The sequence below is a fragment of the Coturnix japonica genome, chromosome 11, assembly GCF_001577835.2.
Source record: "Coturnix japonica isolate 7356 chromosome 11, Coturnix japonica 2.1, whole genome shotgun sequence".
NCBI classification, from domain to species: domain Eukaryota; kingdom Metazoa; phylum Chordata; class Aves; order Galliformes; family Phasianidae; genus Coturnix; species Coturnix japonica.
Genome location: NC_029526.1, coordinates 16646037 through 16665778, shown reverse-complemented (window position 1 = coordinate 16665778; position 19742 = coordinate 16646037). Strand labels below are relative to the sequence as shown.

Below are 19742 nucleotides of genomic sequence, written 5' to 3'. Positions count from 1 at the left end.
AGGAAGAAAAAGCAGCATTAGCAGTCCCAGCCATGCATTTTTAAAGCCAAATCAGTTTCCAACTCAGCCTTTCAGCTCTGCTGCACTGAAAATCTCGTATCTCCTGTTTTCATGCTCCCCATGAGACAGTCTTGCCACCCTTGCTCTTCCCACAAAGCTCACAGGACCCCATCCACCCACCACCATAGCTCAGACTCATCTCAACACAGCACAACACAGAGGGAATGGATACCTGGAATCAGGTGTCTCACTGCACCACCGCACACCTGACATCAATAATGAATCAAAGGATTAAATGTAGAGCTGAAGCAGCCAGAAGGTAAATTCAGACTTTTGAAAAGACATAGAATTGCTCTGTTACCCACGTCCCTGTCACTCTGCCAGCTACTCTTAGGAGACTTCTTGGTGGATGACAGGGCTGGCTGCTCCCCTTCAACACAGCAAGGCCAGGTACCCAGGGAAACCTAAGGAAGGACATGCTTAAAAGACCACGTCTGCCCCTTGAGCACAGTGAAACTCCTGACCAAGGAAAGATCCCTTCAGCAGATAGCCTTTTAATTTGAGCCAGCCCCAAAGCATTACACGCATTCCTCCAGGAACAGCCTGGGGTTGCTGCAAGTTTTAGTGTTTCCTGGTGCTGTTGCCAGACGTTGCTACTGCTTCCCTGCCTGCTCCTCTTGTCATGCATGGGAGAGCATGGCACTGAGACTGCTCCTGTGGGCAACGAGGGCACGTCAGCCCCACAGCCGAGCAGCCACAGGCTTTGGGCAGGACTGGGACACACTGCTGAGCTACAAGCTTCTGTATCTGAGCTACTTCTGAATACCAGACAGTTTAACTTTAAGACAGGTAGGTGACAGATGGCTATAGGCAGGGGATCAGAGGGAATCAGCAGTACAGCAGTAGTGACAGGACAGCTGCCAGTGATGGCTTATGAATCACTAGGAAAGGCAAGAAGGAGCATTGCCATGATGGAGGGATGTGTGTACCTCTCAGCTTGGCTTGCATGGATAGAGAAGGAGGAGAGGAGAGGAGTAGCTTGTTTGTAACTCGGAGGCCATGAGCGAGCAGATTGCTCCATGGGAATGCACCCCCTGGAGAGCTGCTGGAGCACGCAGAGCTCTGAAGCCCAGGCATCCATCTGTGTGCAGGAGGTGGCTGAAGTCATCTCCAAACCCCGCAGACGGGAGGAAGTCAGTCAGCTCCAAACGAGCAACTGTCACTCGGCACTGCTCAAATCCGGGAGCAAACTAGAAACCTAAAGCCTGTCATTAGGAATCATAAAAACAGTAATTAGGGCAGGACTGTCACAGGTTCACACCCAGAACATCAATACAAGGCATTTACCCAGCAGCAGGGGACCACTACCCTTGGAAAGCATCCTCTGCTAGGCACGCTCCACCTTGCCATTCATATAGGCATGAGGTCTTGCGGGGAGCCATGTGAACAGCCTTCCTAGCCTTGAGAGCATCCTGAAGCCTGGAGGGGTCCAAAAATGCCACTCCCTGCACAGGTGAAGGGCTGAATCAGCTCCTGGTCAGCTGGCACTGCCCTGACCTGGGCCCCTGCGGGTTCCTGAGGCTTCTCAGGGCTGGGACAGCTGGTTACAGTAGACCAGACCGAGGAGTGAAACCTGAAGGAGGCTCATCTTGCTTCAAGTGAGCTGTTGCATGAGCTTAGCTTTATGGTTCCACTGCATCTTGCAGAGCTGTGAGCAACCACCTTGCTACAAAGCAGGCACAAGCTGGCTTTTCATTCCTTAATGGCACCACGGGCAGAAAGGCTTTGTCTGAAGCCTTTAACAAAAGGAACATACAGATGGCTTGAAAGTAGTTTTATCTAAGAAACTGAGATGTTGTGCAGTTAGGGAACTTCGTGCTGCAGCACCAGGAGTATCAGCAGTGCTCCTTGCTGCCTTCCCACATGGCTGCCTTTCTAACTGGCTCACCTTGTTTGCCAAGACCGTCCCACTTCAAAATGTTAATAGGTGACATTAGCAGAAACATGAGCCACGCTTCAAGTCAAGGTTCTTCTAATCAAAGTCCTCCTGAAGCTTTATTCTCTCGGCTTCTTTGATGTTGGCATTTGACTGGTCACACAGCATTTAGCCCTGATGTGTGACTGGAGCAGTCGTAATTCACGCTGTACAGCCTACTAAATACAGATGCCCATCTGTACCTCCTGATGGGAGCTGAATCAACAGGGAATTGCACCCACAGTAACACCAAGCAGGTATTCCTGCCCTTATGGTTGAGATAATGGTTCCTTCCATTACAAGGCTGGAGAGCTGAAGTAGTGAGATGAGCATGGCTACCCAGAAGCTGCAAAGGCAGCTGAGTTGCTGACATGGATGCTGGGCAGGGTTAGACAAGGAAAGAGCAACTGCAAGGACCAAAGGATCACTGTGCTCCTTCCCCAAAGTTCCTGTCCTTTTAGCTTGCTGTCACAGACAGAAATAGGCCTGAAAGCACATTCCCCAAGTGCCCTCATTTCTCTGCCCTCATGCAGTGTTCCCTTTCCTCCTCAGCAACAGAAGATTCGTTTCACTTTAGGTTTTGAAAGCAAAGGATAAAAGTGCTCATCAATTAACTGCAGTTTTACCTCTGAAGTGTTGTCATTAAGCTGCAGAGAGCAAAAGCCAATCTAGGGTTGATGAAAGCGGGCAGGTTGAAGAGCTTTATCCCAGAAGCCTCACCTGGAAAAACAGGAGAACAACCATGAGATGAGATGAGTCCTCCCCATAGTGCTGCTGTTCGATTGCTTTCATAGGGAGCTTCTAACGTCCCTCCCTGCCATAGGTCGATAGTCCACAGTGCTGTGTTCAAATCAAAGCAGGTCAGGATGACACAGAAAGGCTTTAACTTCCTCCCCACGCTGGATGTTTGACCTGGCTGACATTCCAGGCAGCACTTACAACCAACTGCATTTAGGAAATAAAACACATTTCCCTTCTCATCTACTGACTGACAGGCACCAGAGCAGCAGCCACTTGTTTGCGGTGTTGATGAGCGGCCAAATGAAACCCAAAGCAAGCAGCCTGCTTGTGAGTGGGTCAGTTGGGCTTATGGAAGTGGGAGAGATCGAAAGGACTGAGCCCAAGTGTTACACGGGGCCGGTAACGGGCTCGGGATAAACTTGGCCTGTTATTGAACACGGCAGCAGCGCTGTGTGCTGAGCGGAGCCGGGGGTGCCTCGCTGCCCTCAGCCTGCGCTGCTGCTGGGAGCCAGCACGGCAGGCAGGACTGTAACGCGGCCTTCTGACAGCCCAAGGACTGAGGCCTGCCCGTACCGGTACCCGCACCATCCGTACCATCCGTACCATCCGCCCCCCGGCCCTGGCGGCCTCACTCCAACCTGGGCCCATCTCCGCCCCCTCCACATCCTCACGCCCCGCCCCGGAAGCGCTCCCTCCGCTCCCCTCCGCCAATGAGCGGCCGCTCCGCCGGGACACGTCAACCAATGGCGGCCGCCTCCCGAGCGGCTCCCGGCCCCGCCCTCCTGTCCCGTCACCCCCCGCGCGGCGCTGAGCATTATGGGTGGTGGTGGTGCCGCGTTTGCCATCCCCCCCTCCCGCGTTGCTCGCTGACGTCACGGCGGCTCTGGTCGCGCTCAGCCAATGGGACGCGCTCCCACCTCAGCTAATCCCCGCCCTTTTTCCTCGCTCAGCCAATGGGACGCGCTCCCACCTCAGCTAATTCCCGCCCCCTTTCTCCGCTCAGCCAATGGGACGCGCCGACGCGGCGGACCAGTGAGCGGCGGCGTCTCATCGTTGGCGAGGAGCGGCGGGCGGCAGCGCCGGGAGCTCAGAGCGGAGCGAGGGGACGAGGCCGAGCGGGGCCATGGAGCGCGGGGCCGGGCCGGGCTGCACGCGGCCCCTGCACTAACAACAGCCCGCGGCCTGCACCGACCGACCGACCGACCGACAGCCCGCGTCCGCGAGCCCCCCCCGCCGCCTCCTCCTCTATGCGGCGGGGCCGGCGGAGCCGCAGGCCTCGCTCCTCCGCGAGGCGGCCCTCGGCACTGTGAGACCGGTAAGAAGGGCGGTGTTATGGGGGGGGTCCCGGTGTTTGGGGGGTCCCGGCTGGGGTGGGGGGGAACAAAGCGGCGCCGAGCGGCGATTTCCGCTTCCCATCCCGTGTCCCCGCGGGTATCGCGGCCGGGAGCGGCCTTTGTGCGCACAGCGAACGAGCGGTGTTCGTGTACCGGAGCGAAGGACGGGGAGAAAATAGGGAAAATAAAGCGAAAAATAGGGCAAAAAAAACAAGCAACGCAACCAGCGCCGTTGGTGGGTGGGTGGGTGGCACGGCCGGGGGCTGCGGGCTGAGGATCCCCCGCCCCGTGCCGTTTCCCGTTGCCGCAGCTGTGCGGGGGGACGCGGCGCACACGGAGCGGGGCCGCGCTGGGATCCGGTTGCAGCCCCCTCCCCCCCCCCCCATAACCCCGGCTCTGTCTGCGGGGCTCAGAGCTGCGTGTGCGGGCACCGAGCGGAGCGAGCCGGGTGTGGGGGGCGGATCATGGCGGCTCTCCGTCTTTATTCCTTGGGGCTGGAAACGCTCCTTGGAAAGGGAAAAGGAGCTGATCCGCAGCGTGTTTCGTGCCGGTGTTGCTGTGTGCTTTGATGAGCTGAACGGCTGATTCGGTTCGCTTAAAGAAACTCGGTGCTTGTAACGGGGTGGGCTCATTGCACTGCAGCCCGTCTGCCCCGGGGCTCCGGCTGCTGCATGGGACGTGCAGCCCGACCCGTGCTGACTTCCCGTCTCGGTGGGGAAGTTGTGCTCTGTGCTGTGCCGAGCCCTGCGAGCGGTTTTCCTGCGGCGGAAGCTCGCAGGCAGCAGCCCCGTGTTGTGCCCCATCCCCTGCGCTGAGCTGCGCCCGTTCCAGGTGCGCTGAGAGCCGTGGAGCCGAGCTCTCCCATGCGGGGATGCTCTGGGTTTTTCCTCTCTGGCTGCAGGAGAGCCCTCCGGCTCCCAGGAGCCGTGCAGGGCTTGCTGGGGCACATCCTGCTGCAAGGGGTTGTGAGCCTGCAGCGCTGGGCTGGCTGGGGCTTGCGTTGCCTCCATGCTGAGCGAGCACCGAGGCTCAGAGCTGGGTGAGCAGCAGCACTGTGTGCTGTGCCCCAGCTCCCTTGGTTTGTGAGCTTTGAGGTGGGGGGTGGAACGCAGCGCTTCTCCATCAGTTGTTGTGCTTTTAGAAAGGAATTCCTGGATCTGTGTTTCATAAGCAGGTGGCAGGGGGTGAATTGGGTTTTATGTGCCATGTTTTGTTTCTGTGGCATGGTGGGGGCATTTCCTCAGGCTCAGTGTGTGGATTATCCAATGTGTAAATCAGTTCTTGTATGGGGGGGAGAAGGGATCTCATAAACCACCCTCAGCCACCCCAAACCCGTCGGAACAAAAGGGCTGGAACCCTTCAGCAAAGTGCTGGGCTTCCCTGTGCACATCACACAACCTGTTATGGTGACTTTATTCCCTGCTCCTGTGTTTTAATTGAGCAGCCCCCCCCGGTGCCGTGCGGGGCTGTGCTCAGCAGAGCACACAAATGCATTTCTGCGGGGTCACTGCAGCCCGGTGCTGTTAATCAATGCTGCACCAGCCGCGCTCCCCCAGCGAAGCAGATGGGCTGCCTCCAACTGCTGCTGATTATTCCAACTGTGTAATTGTAACGTGGCTGCGCCATGACAGTGTTTCCTGCAGATACTTCAAAGGGAGGCTCCTGACACGTCTGTCTCTGCAGCATTTTGTCTGTAAGCTTTGTCTGTACGTTGTGGCTTTGGGACGTAGCGTTACCATTGTTTTTACCCCATTGTTTTTACCATTAAAAGGGCAGTGTTCTCTAATGAAGTTCTGCAGGGTGGCTCTGCTTGGGGACCCCATGGTGCTGTGCTGGGCTCGGTTGGGTTTGGGCCTGTGTGGCCGCTGTGCTGGCAGCGAGGAGGGGATTTAGCTGCAGTGTTGGGAAATAGAGCCTGCACTGTGCACACATGGCGTTGTTTGGGGGCAGCTGTAGCTGGGGACGACTTATTACATGCTGGAGAGTTCCTGCAGCGCAGGAAGGAGATTCATGAGAGCAGAGCTGCTTAATTGCATTGCGAGCAAGCAGCAGATCCGTGCTCTCCTCTCCTGGTAGCAGTACCTGAATTTCAGGCTCTGCCGTCTGTGATCCGGGTGGAAATTCCTGGCTGGCGCTGAGCTGTAATGGCGCTAGTCACGCAGCAAGTAGCGACAGGCACTTACATGGTGCTTCGTGCCCGCCGAGCCGGTGAGACCAGGCCGGCCTTGCTGCTGGCTGTGCTCATTGGGTGCCTCCATGGTCACTGAACAGCACTGTGGGGAAGCCGGTTGCCGTCTCGCTATCAAAGCTTGTGGTGTTTCGTGATAAACCCGCCTGTTGTTGTGTTTTTTTTTTACCCCTGTCTAATTTAAACCGTCTGCGTGACACTGAGCAGGAATGATTTGTATGCGGCTCTGAAATATTTTCCTTTCCCCTGCGAGGAGCTGAGGGCACCGAGCGCCTCGCAGCCAACTCTTATGTAATTTGTATGCCACTGAGCACGGCCATAAAAACACTAAGGGAGAGCGGTGGGAAATGGCAGCACCCTGCACTGTGGCTGTGCCTCCTTATGGGGAATGCTGCTGTGCCATCTCCTTACAGCGGGGGAGCAAACAAGGAGGAAAGGAGCTGTGCAGTGTGGGCTATAGCAGCTGAGCTGGGTGCTCCTGGAGACGTGCTCCATCTCTGTGCTGATCCCATAGAAGCCCTGCTCTGCTGGCAGATGAAACGCTGCCATTCTGGACTTGGTTCAGCAGAATGTTCTTCTGGGTGCTATTAGCTCCATGGCTCTGAGGGTAATGCAGGCGTCGCGTGGCAGAGATCTTGCTTTGATCTGACAGCTTTCAAGATCCATTTCCAATCGCCGAGTTCCATTAGCTCTGTTTATAGCAGCGCCCTCAGACTGCGCTGTTTACAGTGGGCCGGTAACGTTTGTGTGCATGCATTAACAGAGCAAAGGAATGATTGGGGTCAGGGAATGGAACGGGGCCTGTTTGCTGGTGGGGTGCTGGTAACTGGGTGCCCCCAGGAGCGGAGCAGCACTGGGTGGCCCCATGCATCGGTGTGGCCATGACCTGCAGGGCAGTGCTGGGGCTTTCCCAGCTGTGGCAGCACGCAGGCGCAGCTCTCAGCTCCAGCCCTCGGAGATGATTTTCATTTTCCTCAGCCCGTCACGTGGGCGGTTTGTTCTGCTCGTTGCAGTGCAGCTGCTGCCAACGGAGGCCAAAAATGCAGCGTGCGGATGTTGGGAATGGTGGTGGTGGTTGTTGGGGGGGGTTGGGGTTGGCCGCCCCGCACAGCGCTGCAGCCCGGGGAGCGCTGCGTTTTCTAGGTCAGGGTTGAAGGCGCTGTCAGCGTGCTGATGTGCAGCATACATTACTGCTGCCTCGGCCCCGCCATATGGATGCGTGCGGTGCTGCCCTTGGCATTCATGCGTTGAATTATTTATCCTCTAAAAAAAAAAAACCTCCCCGATCTCCCGGCAGCTTTCCCACGGCTGAGAACCGAATGGAACCGGTTGGTATTTTTAGACTGAATCTTCCCCTGCAGTTGATGGCGGCTGTGAGCTCCGATTGAGGGCTGGCTTTGTGCGGGCAGAGCTGGAGCCTCTATGGGAGCACTGAGACAGCGCTGCAATGGGGAGCTGTGAGAGCTGGGCTGTGTGTCTGCAGGGGGTTGAGGGCCTTTGGGGTGGAAGGGGAGGAAACATCTGTGTGTGTGTGTGTGTGTGTGTGCAAAAGCAGCTTTGTCTGCACAAGGCTGCCCTCTTTCCTATGTATGAGCTGCTCCAGGAGGTGTTATTGCAGGCCTGGTGTGGTTGGTGGGGATGGGTTGGCAGCTGGACTTAATGGTCTTAGAGATCTTCAACCTTAATAGGGCTGTGATTCCTGCTGTGTGATATGGCAGGTTGGGGGGGGGCTGGCTCTGTGCTGCTGTGTGCACAATGGAAGGGGCTGAGGCCTGTGTTAGAGCTGCAGCACCAGCACAGCGTGGGGATGTTGGGCTGGGGAAGGAGAGCTCTGCTGGTGGGAGCAATGTGTCTGAGGATGCTGCTCTGAGTGTCCCGTAGTGAAAGTGCGTGTGATTAGAAACAATAACTAAAATAATGTCTCCTAGGTGACTCTAAAGGGTAATAAGGTTCGTGGAAACTCCATTGGTAAGGGTGAAATTCTGGACTGCAGTTCGTGGTCCATCTCGGTTTCCCATAAGCAGACCTGAAGGTGCCCCCTGTCCCGGCTGAGCCGGTGCACGCGGCCTTATCAGCTCATCTGGGCAGGAGTTCAGAGCTGTAAAGCTGGATCCTGCTTCCAGCCTCTCCCGTGACCGCTCCGTGTAAACAAACGGTGCCAGGAGCCCCGAGCTGCTCCTGAGCCGTGGGTTGGGCCGGGGGCAGGCGGTGCAGGAGGGGGGTCGGGGTGGTTCTGTGCTGGGAGTGGTGTGCCCGGGGCAGCTCCGTGCACTGTGTGGCTGTGCTGGGCTCTGGCAGAGCAGCGGGCTGCTGGTAGACTTTACTCTCTGGGTCTGTTTTCCACTGTGTGTGCTGGTGGCTGTTGTGGGTTATGCAATGCCTGTTATCACACCAGTGTACGCTGCCGGCCGCACGGAGCCAGGCTGCTCCCGCTGTGGGCTGAGCCCAGTCCTGCTGCTGCCAGTGGGTACCTGACAGCATTGACTGTGCTGCTGGGGGAATGCCCTGCTCAGCACACCCTGCTCAGCACACCCTGCTGCTTGCTGCTGCTTGCTTTCATCTCACAGCCAGACACCCCCAGTGCTTTGAGCCAATCTTGGTGTTGTGAGCACAAGGAACACAGTCCTGGGTGCTCTGGGGTGTGAAGCTTCTCCTTCCTAAGCAGGCTGAGTGTGGAAGGAAAACCTGTGCTCCTGGAGGCTCCCCTTGGGTTACAGTCTGTCATCCCACCAGCTCTGCAGGACACCTGAGATGTGTTGCTTTGGAGGATGAGGACAGCTGCTAGTTTTTCTCCTTGCTGCGTCGTGCCCCTGCCACAAGTCGGGTGCTGCTGTTCTGTGCTGTGTGTCCTTCCTGTAGCCCAGAAGGTTCTGAAGGGGCCACGGGCGCTTCCTGAGGCAATGGTGGTGAATGAAGCTGTCTTTAGAAATGCTTAGCACTGGTGTTGGGGTGCTCAGTGTGCTCTGTGGGAGCTGCACTGCCTTCCAGCCAGCCCTCATGCAAGGAGATGGAATGAGAAGTCAGCTCCGTGGCTTTTTGCAGGCATGCTGAGCAGTGCTCTTTAGTCAGAAAGCTGTGGGATACGGTCTTAAAACGCTGAATGCTCTGCAGCAGCTTGTTCTCCCTGCTAGCTTCTGCTTTACGTGCCCCATTTCTTTTCCCTTCTGCTTCCCCTCCAATCCTGGGAGCTGATCTCAGAGGTTCTGCTCCCATCTCAGTCCTCCTCATCCAGGCATCTCGCTTCTAATTTTAGCCCATTTGTCTTCTGATGCTTCCTCACTTCTCTTCCTGCCTTTCTGAGATCATCCTGCGTCTCCATCTCCCTTGAGGTCCGGGCCTCGCTGCTGTGCTGAGAGGAAGCTGCTTGGCAGTGGGGTGAGGTGCTGGGGGGTCTGAGGACATGGAGGTGGTGGTGGGGAGCAAGGCTTGGGCTGCCTGCTGTGTTGGCCGGCTGTTACACAGCTGTTGTGCTTACCATGAAAGGCCTGTTGCCTCTCCTGCATTGCTGTCTGGGCAGGCCGGCTCTGAGACACAGAACCATTCACACTGGGAAGAGGCCTCTGGGATGACTGTGCCCACTGACTGTGTCCCTCAGTGCCACATCTCTGGTTCTGGAACACCCCTGGGGACAGTGACCCCCCAGGTATCTCCATGGGGTTCTGCATGGACTACAAACAGCCGTGGCAGATGTGCAGCCGGGTTTGGAAGCTCCTTTGTGCAAATGCCGTTCAGGCCATCCGCTGCAGCAGCAAGGAGCTCTGGTAGGAATCCAATCATAGCAATTACAGCAGGTTTTAAAAGAAACCTAGCAACTGCTGCTGTGCTTTGCTTTGCAGATTTTTCTCGCCTAAGATCTGTAGCTCTTCTCTTTTCATTGTATGGGGATCTGTGCATTGTTAGAGGGAGAAATGTGGCTGGAAGCGCGTCTGTGCTGAGCTGGGGCACTGAATGAGCTGGAATGATAACGGTGATGCTGCTGAGGGCTCTGCAGCAAATGGTCCATGGGGGAAGAGGAGCAGGCATGGGGTGGTGGGGTGTGCAGCAGCAGCTCCCCTGCAGGTCCAGCTCACCCGGCTGCTGTTGTCAGCAGCCACCAAACGATGAACAAACGAAGCTCTGAGTCTGGTTATGTAAAATGTGAGCGTGCTGCGTTTCTTCCATCAGCGTCAGAACACAAAGGGCTTTAAGGTGCACTTCAAAGAGAGCAGTTTGCTTTATGGTCGGACCTCTGAGCGGTTTTATGTCCAGGGTGGAGCGAACTCTCAGAGAATATTGCAGTTTTCCCACTGCCATAAAAAGTTACGATTGTGGTGATTCGGGTGCTGTTGTGCAGGCAGGGGGTGGGAGGTAAAGCAAGGTTGGTGGGCAGCGTGGGGCCAACATCCTGCTGCTGTCCTCCCTCAGCTCCCCGTGCCCCATTGCCATCCCCAGCTGTGTGCTGCAGCAGGGAGGGCTGCAGGCTGTTTGTAACCTACTTTCTTCCTTCCGGCTTCTCCTTGGGGTGTGAGCCAAGTGGATGGAGAGACCAACAAATGGCTGCCTTTGGGGCCAGCCCCACTGCTGGGCTTCACCAGAGGGGTACAAAGCAGAGGTGGGTTCCCTGGGAGGAGCATTTGGGCCCAACAAATGCAGTGGGGTGGTGGGTAACCCTGATGGGCTGCAACCAAACCCTGTGCTCAGCAGCATTCCCTGCAGCTGTATGGGCTGCTCTCAGCTGTCTGAGCACCTCAGCCTCTCGCTGCACACATTGCAGCGTGGTATAAAGGTGCTCTGTTTGCAGGATCGCAGTTACAAGCATGCTTATGTCTTCTGAAAAGCTGCTGCTTAAAGAATGTGCACTGTATCTATGCATGCAAACACCTTTATGAAGGCGGCTCGCTTTCCTGTGAGCTGTAAGAATTTTGTTCTCCATAGATTAAAACTGGAAGGAAAAGAGCGTGCAGTCGATCCATTAGCTGATACCTTCCCCTTTATTTATTGTTGTAAGCACACGTCTCAATGTAAACATTTCTAGGCCATTCTGGATCCAACGTTCCTGCATTAACATATATTGTCATGGAGAATAATTTTGGTGTAAGTGTAACTTGCTTTATATTTTCCTCCCAGGTTGCTATAGGAACACGGCCCGATGTGTGCTGGCAGAGCTGGGCTGTGCATCGCCCTTATAATGGACCTCTGTTAGTGCTGCAGCAGCTGCAAGGTGCTGGGTTAGGGGTGGTGCTTCTGCAGGAGGTTTGCAGTCAGAGCTGTGTGCTGTGCTGCCTGGAGCTGCTGTGTGTGTTAGGCTCAAACCCTGCCATGGCTCACACCTCAGTTCTCATTTCATTTGCTGCAATAGGCTCTTAGCGTTCCCTCGTGTGGTGTCTGGGTCAGACGAAGATCTTGAACGTTGCAAACAGTGCAGTGCAACGTTTGTTCTCCTTATCTGTGCTTAGCAGACAGCTGTGGATAGCAGTGTGCGTTTCCCCTGTGCACCTCCATGCCATGCTTTGCAGTGAGCAGTGCCACGGTGCTGAGCTGTGCTCACAAGCAGAATCACTTTATTTTGGCTGGGAGGGGATAGAGAGGTGGTGGAGGTGGGTTTGGGTGGGGGCTCAGGGCTGGCTGCTCATTGTGCCCTCCAGGAGCTGTGTGTGATCACAGTGGCACTGCTGGGCTGCTGAACTCGCCATTTAGAGAGTGATTCATTTCTGCTTAATGGCATGAGCTGAAGGAGAGAGGAGAGCAGAGCCACGTGGGATTCCCTCCTGTCTGTGTGCTCTCATGGCTGAAGCCTTGAGCCATGACCCAGCTGTGAGCATCACCTCCATCAGCAGACCCACAGTGCTCGGCTGGGTGTAGGGAAGGTCCCGGCAGCCCCATCCTTCCTCCTCCCCGTGGGCAGGCGCCAATGGTCCCTTACGTAACCGCAGCTTATCCCAGCACGTGGATGCCTTTGGATGCATATGGTCTCACAGCTCTTCCTCGGTACTTTACGGAAAGAATTGAGTAACATTTTGTTCTGTAACGCAGTATTAAGAAACCCAGCATTTTTTTCTCTAATGGCGTACAAACAAGTAGTGCTGACATCCTATTTAAAGCGCCTGGAGGAGGCAGGGCTGAATCAGGTTCTGTTTTTCTCATTCCTACACACAGTGAGCAGCCCTGTTCCCCTTTAAAGGGCTGCAGCCCGTGGCAGTGCAGCTGAGCAGCACAGTCTTTCCCCCTACCCCACCTGTTGTCACTGTGAGGTTAAGAAGTGATGCTGATCTCTGCTCCTTTGTGGCCCATCTGGGATTCTGGTGTGCGTGATGCTGAGCTCAGCCCTGCCCAGCTCCTGCCTGTTATCACAGCCCGGCCATGTGTTTTTTCCGCAGGTGCACGGATGAATTGCAGCGTGAGCACAGTTGTGTGCATAAACCGATGTGTGCCGTGACTAAGTTACCTTGTGTGGATCCATTGAATAGACTCTCAGCTGATTATTCTGTTAAACATTCATTTCTTAATGGAAAGAGCAGAATGGCTTTGGTGGCACAGGGAGTGTTTGACTTTCTGCCGCTTCACTTTGAAGTTGGGAGTGTTTTTTAAGGCTCCTTCTTGTGCTCAGTTTTGGTCTGATGCTCTTTATGGGAAAGAGTTATGGGATCCCAGAGCTGTAGGGGTTGGAAAGGACCTCTGGATCTCCCCCTGTTTAACTCTCCTTCCCAGAGGAGGTTCCTACAGCAGGTTGGGTTTGAGTATCTTCAGAGAAGACATCTCCAAGCCACCCCAGCAGCCACCAGCACCCACAGGTCCTTCTCTGCAGAGCCCTTCCAGCTCAGCCCCATCCATACTCATGGATTCCTCCCCAGGTGTTGGACTCTGCCCTTATGGAATCCCATCAGGGTGGTCCCAGTGTGTCCAGGGAGCAGAGAGTTCTGTTTCCCCCATTGAAGGGCCCCTCAGCCAGCCCTAATGAATGGCTTAATGAGTCCCCCCTCCAGTCACACTGCTGCATTCAGGTGTTGGCATCTAACAGCCTTGGTGCTGCTGTGTGCCAGGTGCGTGGAGGAGCTGCTTGTCTCCATGAGAGAGGGCTGTGATAGGGCTTTAGGGGGGGCAGTACTTTCCAAACCATCTCTTTGCTGTGCAGGATGACGGTCCTGCTTCTTCCAACAATAAGAACGTGGAAATAATAGTTCTGCCTGGAATTCCCTCACTGACAACAATGGCAGGAGCAGGGTGGGGTTGTTTGAAAACGTTTGGTGATGAAGTGCTGGAGCAACAGCAGCCTCATTCGGTGTTGTTCATTTTGTTGTAATTTAGCCCTATTTCTTTGGGTGAGGAAGAGAGGAAGCATTCCGGAGTGCCACCTATAAACAGCAGTTATTGCCACCTCTGCGTGCCGTGATTCATCCCCGAGGCAGCCAACCCTCAACATCTCCTGCAGCCCCAGATGCATTCAGGTGTTGTCCTCCAGTTGAGGCATGGCCAGGGGTCAGTGAGCCCTGTGCTGGGTGTCAGATCCCTCCTGTGCTGGGTGTCAGGTCCCTCCTGTGCTGGGTGTCAGGTCCCTCCTGTGCTGCTGGGGAGGCTGCTGGGCTGTAGAACTGTGTGTGCCCCCAGCTGTGCTGCCCTCAAGGAGAAGCAACTTGTGCCTTGGGCTGGCTTAGGTTGGCAGAGCCCTTATAGATCACCTGGTTCCACCAAGGAGCAGTGAGCTGTTGGGGGTGGGGTGGACCCCACACCTCCAGGGGCTATCCAAGATTCGTGCTCTGTTTTCTTTCCTTTTGTGCTCAGTTTCACTTCATTCCATTTTGCTTGGGAAGCTCCAATGTGGCTTCTGCCGTGCTGCTCTCGCTTCCCCCAGCCTGGTTGTTAGATGAGAGCAGCAGGGCTCAGGCACGAGCTGCTGCGGTGGTGGGAGCAATGAGAGGAGGCTGCTGTGAGCTGTGGGTGCGTCGGGGCTTAAAACAGGAGCGGTTCACGATGCACGGTTGTAGTTGTTTACCTCAAACTGCAATTCTCTTACTTCCTGAATTAAAACCGTCACGTCAGCTCGCTGAAGCAGGATCTGATGACAAAGGCATTGTTTTTAGCCAGCAGCCAGGCAGAGAACATTGCAAGTATACATCTAAATGTGACTTCACAAGCACAGCCGGGGCTTTGGCTTGGCTCTGGCTGCTGTGAAGGCTCATGGGTAGCAGTTTGGCTGGGGATCAAGGCGCTGCTTTAATCCTACCTCTGTCCTTTCGTCCTCTGCCTGCTTTGCTCACTGCCCTCCGTGCAGCTCAGTGCTGTGCTCCCGCAGGGTGGGACGTGCCCTGCCCTCATGGGGCGCACGTGTGGCTGGTGGGGTCTGAGCTCTGATGGGGTCTGAGCTATGGACTGATGATGGGGATCTGAGCTCTGATGGGGTCTGAGCTCTGATGGGGTCTGAGCTCTGATGGGGTCTGAGCACTGATGGGGTCTGAGCACTGATGGGGTCTGAGCATGGCTGGTACCCAGGAGTAGCAGGAGGAGCCTCCACTGCACACTGGGGTTGCCCAAATGCTTCTCACCTTCAAGCTCTGTGTGCTCTGAGGGCAGCACTGCCTGCTCACAAGGCTTTGGGCTGCGATGCTTCTGCCCATGCACTGCATGCTGCTGCTCAGAGTACACGGCTCTGCTGTTTCTTCCCTTGGAAGGGTGGCTGTGCTCTTCTGGATGCAGAATGGTGACTTCCTTGGCCCCTCCTCGCCTAATTAGTGCTTTTTCAATAATCTGGAATGCCTGCATCCTTCTCACAAATTGCTTTCAGAAAGGAAAGGAAATAGTTTGGTTATTAATAGTAACCCGCATCCAGCTTGCCTCTGAGCTGCTTGGTTGCAAATGTGGGACTCCAAAAGGTGACAGATGTCTGTCTCTCGTGCCTGAGTTTTAGAATTGAGAGCAGTGGGAGAGGAGTTACAGATAGGGAAGTGCTGTCCCTGCCTGAGAGCCATGCTAAGCCTTGTGCCTTTGCCTAGGAGAACTTAATAGAGTTCTCACCATATGGGGTGGGCGCATGTAGGGGCACCGTGTGTCCCACACCAGCCTTGTTGAGCAGTGCGGAGCTCAGCACAGCTGATATGTGCCAGTGGTTGTGATCTAACCTGACTGCTTTAATTCCACAGCCCTTACCTGGCTGTTGTGCTGTTGAAGGGCAGCGTCTTGCAGCGTAACTAGGACAAGTCAATGCTCCCAGGGCTTTTTAGCTTGCTTTCCTTCCAGCTTGGTGTGGGGTTTCCTACACATGGGCAGTGCTTCTCCATCTGCAGAGCTGGCCCTTGCTGGTCCCATTTGAAGGGCTGCTGCCATGTTGCTCTGCATGTACACTTAGTTCTCAGCTGACTGAGGTCCCCCTGGGCTGGGGGCTATTCCTGCAGTGCAGCTGGTGATGTTCTGGGCTGCTGTGACAAATAGAAGCTGGCGCTCAGACTTGTTTGCCAGCTGAGTGTTGCAATCCCAACGTAGGTACCTGTGGGCAGGAGTTGGGTAATCCTGGGCTGTTCTTTGTCACCAGCCTGAATTCCTGCAGCTTTCTAACATGCACTGTTTGTTTTGCAGTGCTCGATTCGTTTCTTAATTTCCCTGTGAACACTGCTGAGCTGTCAGCAGCTGGGCTTGCTGCTGCTCACGCTGCTGACTGCACTGGTGCTTATTTCCCCTGCTCTCATTGCTGTGCTGGGAGCAGCCCTGCTGCCTTTGCCTCCTGCTGGAGCACAGATTGTGCCTGGCTCTGCTGGCCTGGAAACCCCTTCCTGGTGCTGACTTCTATGGGATGTTGTGTTTCAGCTCCATTATGCCCTTTGCTTTACCTGCCTATATGGATACAGCTGTGCTCAAGCTTATTTTTTCAGTGCTTTTTAAGCTTATTAATTATTTTTAAGCTTATTTTTTCCTGCTGCCATCAGCCCTTGGTGTGAGCTGACAGCGCTGCGTGGTGAAGGCAGGATTTGTTCATGATTTTGCTGGTACAAGTGGGTGATCTTTGAGGTGTTTTAACATCTTCTGTAGCAAACGCTGCTTCTTTATGACTAACTCCCAGCTGGGGTAGCAGCGTGTCCTCAGCCCGGCAGGACGAGTCTTGTCTCTGCTTGCTGGTGCACAAGGGCAAGTCGGAGCCTTGAGCTGCAGCCCGAGGTTGGCTCGGGAAACTGCAGAAACTGTTTGGAGTTAATTCTTTCCACTCATCAGAGAAGCCACAGAAGGGCGGTGAGGGTGAAGGAGAGATGAGAACATGCTCGTGTGTTTCCAGAGCTCTTAATTGTGCGCACAGAATAGAAAAACCTGGTTGAGTGGAAACTGTTTGGGCTTGTATCGCTCTTGTGCCACATCACTCCAAGAAAAAAAGGAGCTACTGAAATGACTTGAGCTTTCAGGTGGTGCTGAGGGCTGGGGCTGTGCTGGCATCTCCATTTCTGACCCTGCCAGGTGCCTTTTGAGCTGCTTCTATGGGTCTTTGCATGGGGAAGCAGTGAGCAGTGGCTGCGTGCTCAGCTATTTGGGCCATAGGAGCTGCAGGCTCCTCATCCCACTTGTTGGTGTTCTCAGAGCTGGAATGTGCTGTAACTGCTGCTCTGCTCAGCTCTCATTGCGTGTGTTGGGGTTACAAGCAGTGAGCCATCGAGTACATTTCTGCTGGCCATTAGATTTTAGTTCGATGCAATTTCAATCCAAAATGAAACACTTCTGTCCCGTGCTTTGACCTACTGAAATGAATTACAGAATTTGAACCACCCAAGTCTTATTTCTATAAAAGGAAGCACAGAAATGTACCATACCCAGACGTCTTCTCACGTTCTCCTTATAAGCACGGCGCTGGCAGCAGTCGCTGCATGGCAGGCAGCAGCAGCACTCACTGCTCGGTGCAGAACATTGTGGGCAGTGGGCTGCTGGGACGGGTGTCTGGTTCTGCTAAACAAGCCCAGTTCCCCCAACCTTTCCTTATAGCAGAGGGTGCTCCAGCCCTCGGACCATCCTAGTGGCCTCCTCTGGACCTGCTCCAACAGCTCCATGTCCTTCCTGTGCTGTGGGCCCCAGGCCTGGATGCAGTACTGCAGGTGGGGCCTTAAGATGCCTCAAGGACAGCTTGGTTCTGCAGACTGATGCTCAGGAACCACACTGCTCCTTTTTTGGTGGGTTAGGTTGAGCTTTAGGCTCTGCAGGCTGTATAGGAGCATCCTGAGCTCTGTTTTTGAGGAGAAAACCATGTTATTGTGCATCCCCTGGTGTGCCCAGGGCCGGCTGTTGGTGTGGTGTGAACTACTTGGTTAGGGCATGGCCTTCGCTTTGGGTTGCTGCCTGTGTGTTGGAAGCAGGTTGCAACCCGCAGCATGTTGCTGTGCCCTGCTTGCTGTGGGTGTGCTGTGCTCAGAGCTGACCCCACATGGCCCAGCTGAATGCATGGGGATGTACTGGGGGCTTGGCAGCCCCTGGTGGCTCAGCACCTTGAGTCGAGTGCTGTGATTTCCTAGGCTGCTCTCCTGCACAGCTCACAGGGGATGCCCAGAGGTATCTCCCTGTCCTCCCCCCCTCACTCATTGCATGTGCCCCCCTTGAGCTCCCTGGCTGCAGTAGTGGAGCTTATCTTGCTGCACAGCTGCTGTATCGTGTGTATCCTCTGCGGATCTTCCCAGCGGAGCCCTAGAGAGATCCCTCATTGAAATTCCATCTTTTCCTTAAATTATGTCGAGGGAAGCAGATGGATGCTGTGGAGAAGGGCTGCCCTGCTCTCCTGAGACCTCTTCATTCAGAAGTTGGCACGATCCAGGATTTGAGCCTAACACTGACACTGCATTACACCCAGCTCTGGGTTGCTGTGGAACCTGAATTAACATAGGGCTGCTTTTAAATCCGAATCCAGCTCTTCTGGCTTCAAAGGAGCACCCACAGGGAAGAACAAACTCGTGTGGGGAGGTTGTGCCTCCTGCCTGTTGGGAGGGAGAGCCAGTGTTCTGCTTCTTTCTTACTCTGTGTTTAGCAGAGGCTGCAGGAGGGTCCTTGTGCTTTGCTGGTTGGAGCACAGTGGTTTCAGTGTGTGTGTGGCTGTGTGGGCTCACTTCTGATGCTTGTAAAGCACTTGTTGTCTGCTAATGCTGATTTCTGTAGAGATGCAAGACATCCTCTTAATCAAGAAATCAAGAACTCTCCATTACTGGATTCCCAATATATGCTTTTCAAGGGTTGCTACCAGACATTGCTCTGTGTGCTCTGTCAGCACGGTGCAGTCTGAGGTTCCCCATTGATGGGGAGGTGCTGGGCACAGGGTGCCCCTTCCCTGGCCCAGCTGCCTGCTCACCCAGTTTGCAAATCACTTTGTGCTCCTATGAAGCAGCATCACAAGTCTCGAAAAGCTCTGAGCTTGTTTTGAATCACAACCAGGTCTCCCTGAGCGCTTTGTTTGGTATTCGGGCAGCAAAGGGAGGCCTGGCAGTGAGCTGCCTTGGGTTGCATGCTGGTCTGGGAGCTGCATTGGCACTGCTGCATGGCATGGAGTGGGGACAGGTGCCATGCTGTTGTTCTTGGGATGACTGGGGTGATTCTCATCATTGGCTGCATTTATTAGTGGTTATGATTTAGGCTTTGCTCTGAGTGGGAGCATTGGGTTGCGCACAACTGGAGTGTTGTGTTGGACCCGACTACGTCTGTTGAGTTTATTAAGTTTGGTCTCTATCCTTTCTGGCCCAGCTGTAGGTGTGTGTGTGGGGCAGTGTGCAGCAGGGCTGGTTAGTGATGGGTACAGAGTTGTGGGGTGAGGTGGTGCTGGGAGCCCTATGGCCATCAGCAGCTCACGCCTGCCCTTCTTTTCGGCCATTCCCATTTGTTAGCAGGCTGCCCTCTGGGTTAGGGGGGGGGTTGGTGCTCGGCATCGCTCTGATGATACTCAAGCACTCTGAACATAATGACCTGTCTAATGGAAGATTCCTATGTCTTTCAGATCACACAGCGATTTTGGGACGCAGCCCTGTTGGATTGTAATACATGTCCTGCTAGCGACAGCTTTCAGCTATGGAATCGGTAAATATTGACCTCGCTTCTATCCCAGTGTTTCCGCTTGTTACCTAACGAGTGCTTCTGTCCTTGCTGGAAATTCTTCCTTTGTTTTGTATCATTCCAAGCCAAGTATTGCAGCACCCGTGGAGTTCCTTAAAGGAGCTGCTAACAGCTTTTATCCATAGAAGTGCTCTTTGGAGACCTTCTTGTTCTCATGTCTCTCCCAGCACAGTGTGGTGCTGCTGGTCACACGTGTCCTCCTGCCTGACGGACCCCATGGGCTGCTTGCTTTGCTTATAGAAAAAAAAAAAGAGCTGTGGAAAAAGTGCTAATTTAACAACGTTACGTCTCCGTGTGATTGGTGTAATTGAAACAGATGGCACCTGTTTCATTTTGGGCAGAGAAACCTCCCGATATGCTGAGGCTATGGTTTGCATTCAGTGCTAGGATTTGACTTTTTGGTAGTGTTAGCAGATGTAGAAATAATAGATTATCCTGGAGTGGAACTGAGGGAGAAATGGAGATTTTT

General features: G+C 54.6%; 2 protein-coding genes across 2 annotated transcripts in view; one reads left to right on the top strand and one right to left on the bottom strand.

The window, feature by feature from the left end:
• Positions 1-2828, bottom strand: part of SPG7 (SPG7 matrix AAA peptidase subunit, paraplegin) — a 33205-nt gene extending 30377 nt beyond the window's left edge. The window contains exon 1 of the mRNA XM_015874366.2: positions 2696-2828. Within this exon, the coding sequence (XP_015729852.1) occupies positions 2696-2767 (72 nt within the window). The 5' untranslated portion in view covers positions 2768-2828. The remainder of the gene's footprint in view (positions 1-2695) is intronic.
• A 918-nt stretch (positions 2829-3746) lies between these two features.
• Positions 3747-19742, top strand: part of ANKRD11 (ankyrin repeat domain 11) — a 70576-nt gene continuing 54580 nt past the window's right edge. Inside the window, 1 exon segment of the mRNA XM_015874364.2 lies at positions 3747-4031. The gene's annotated coding sequence lies outside the window, so the exon portion shown is untranslated.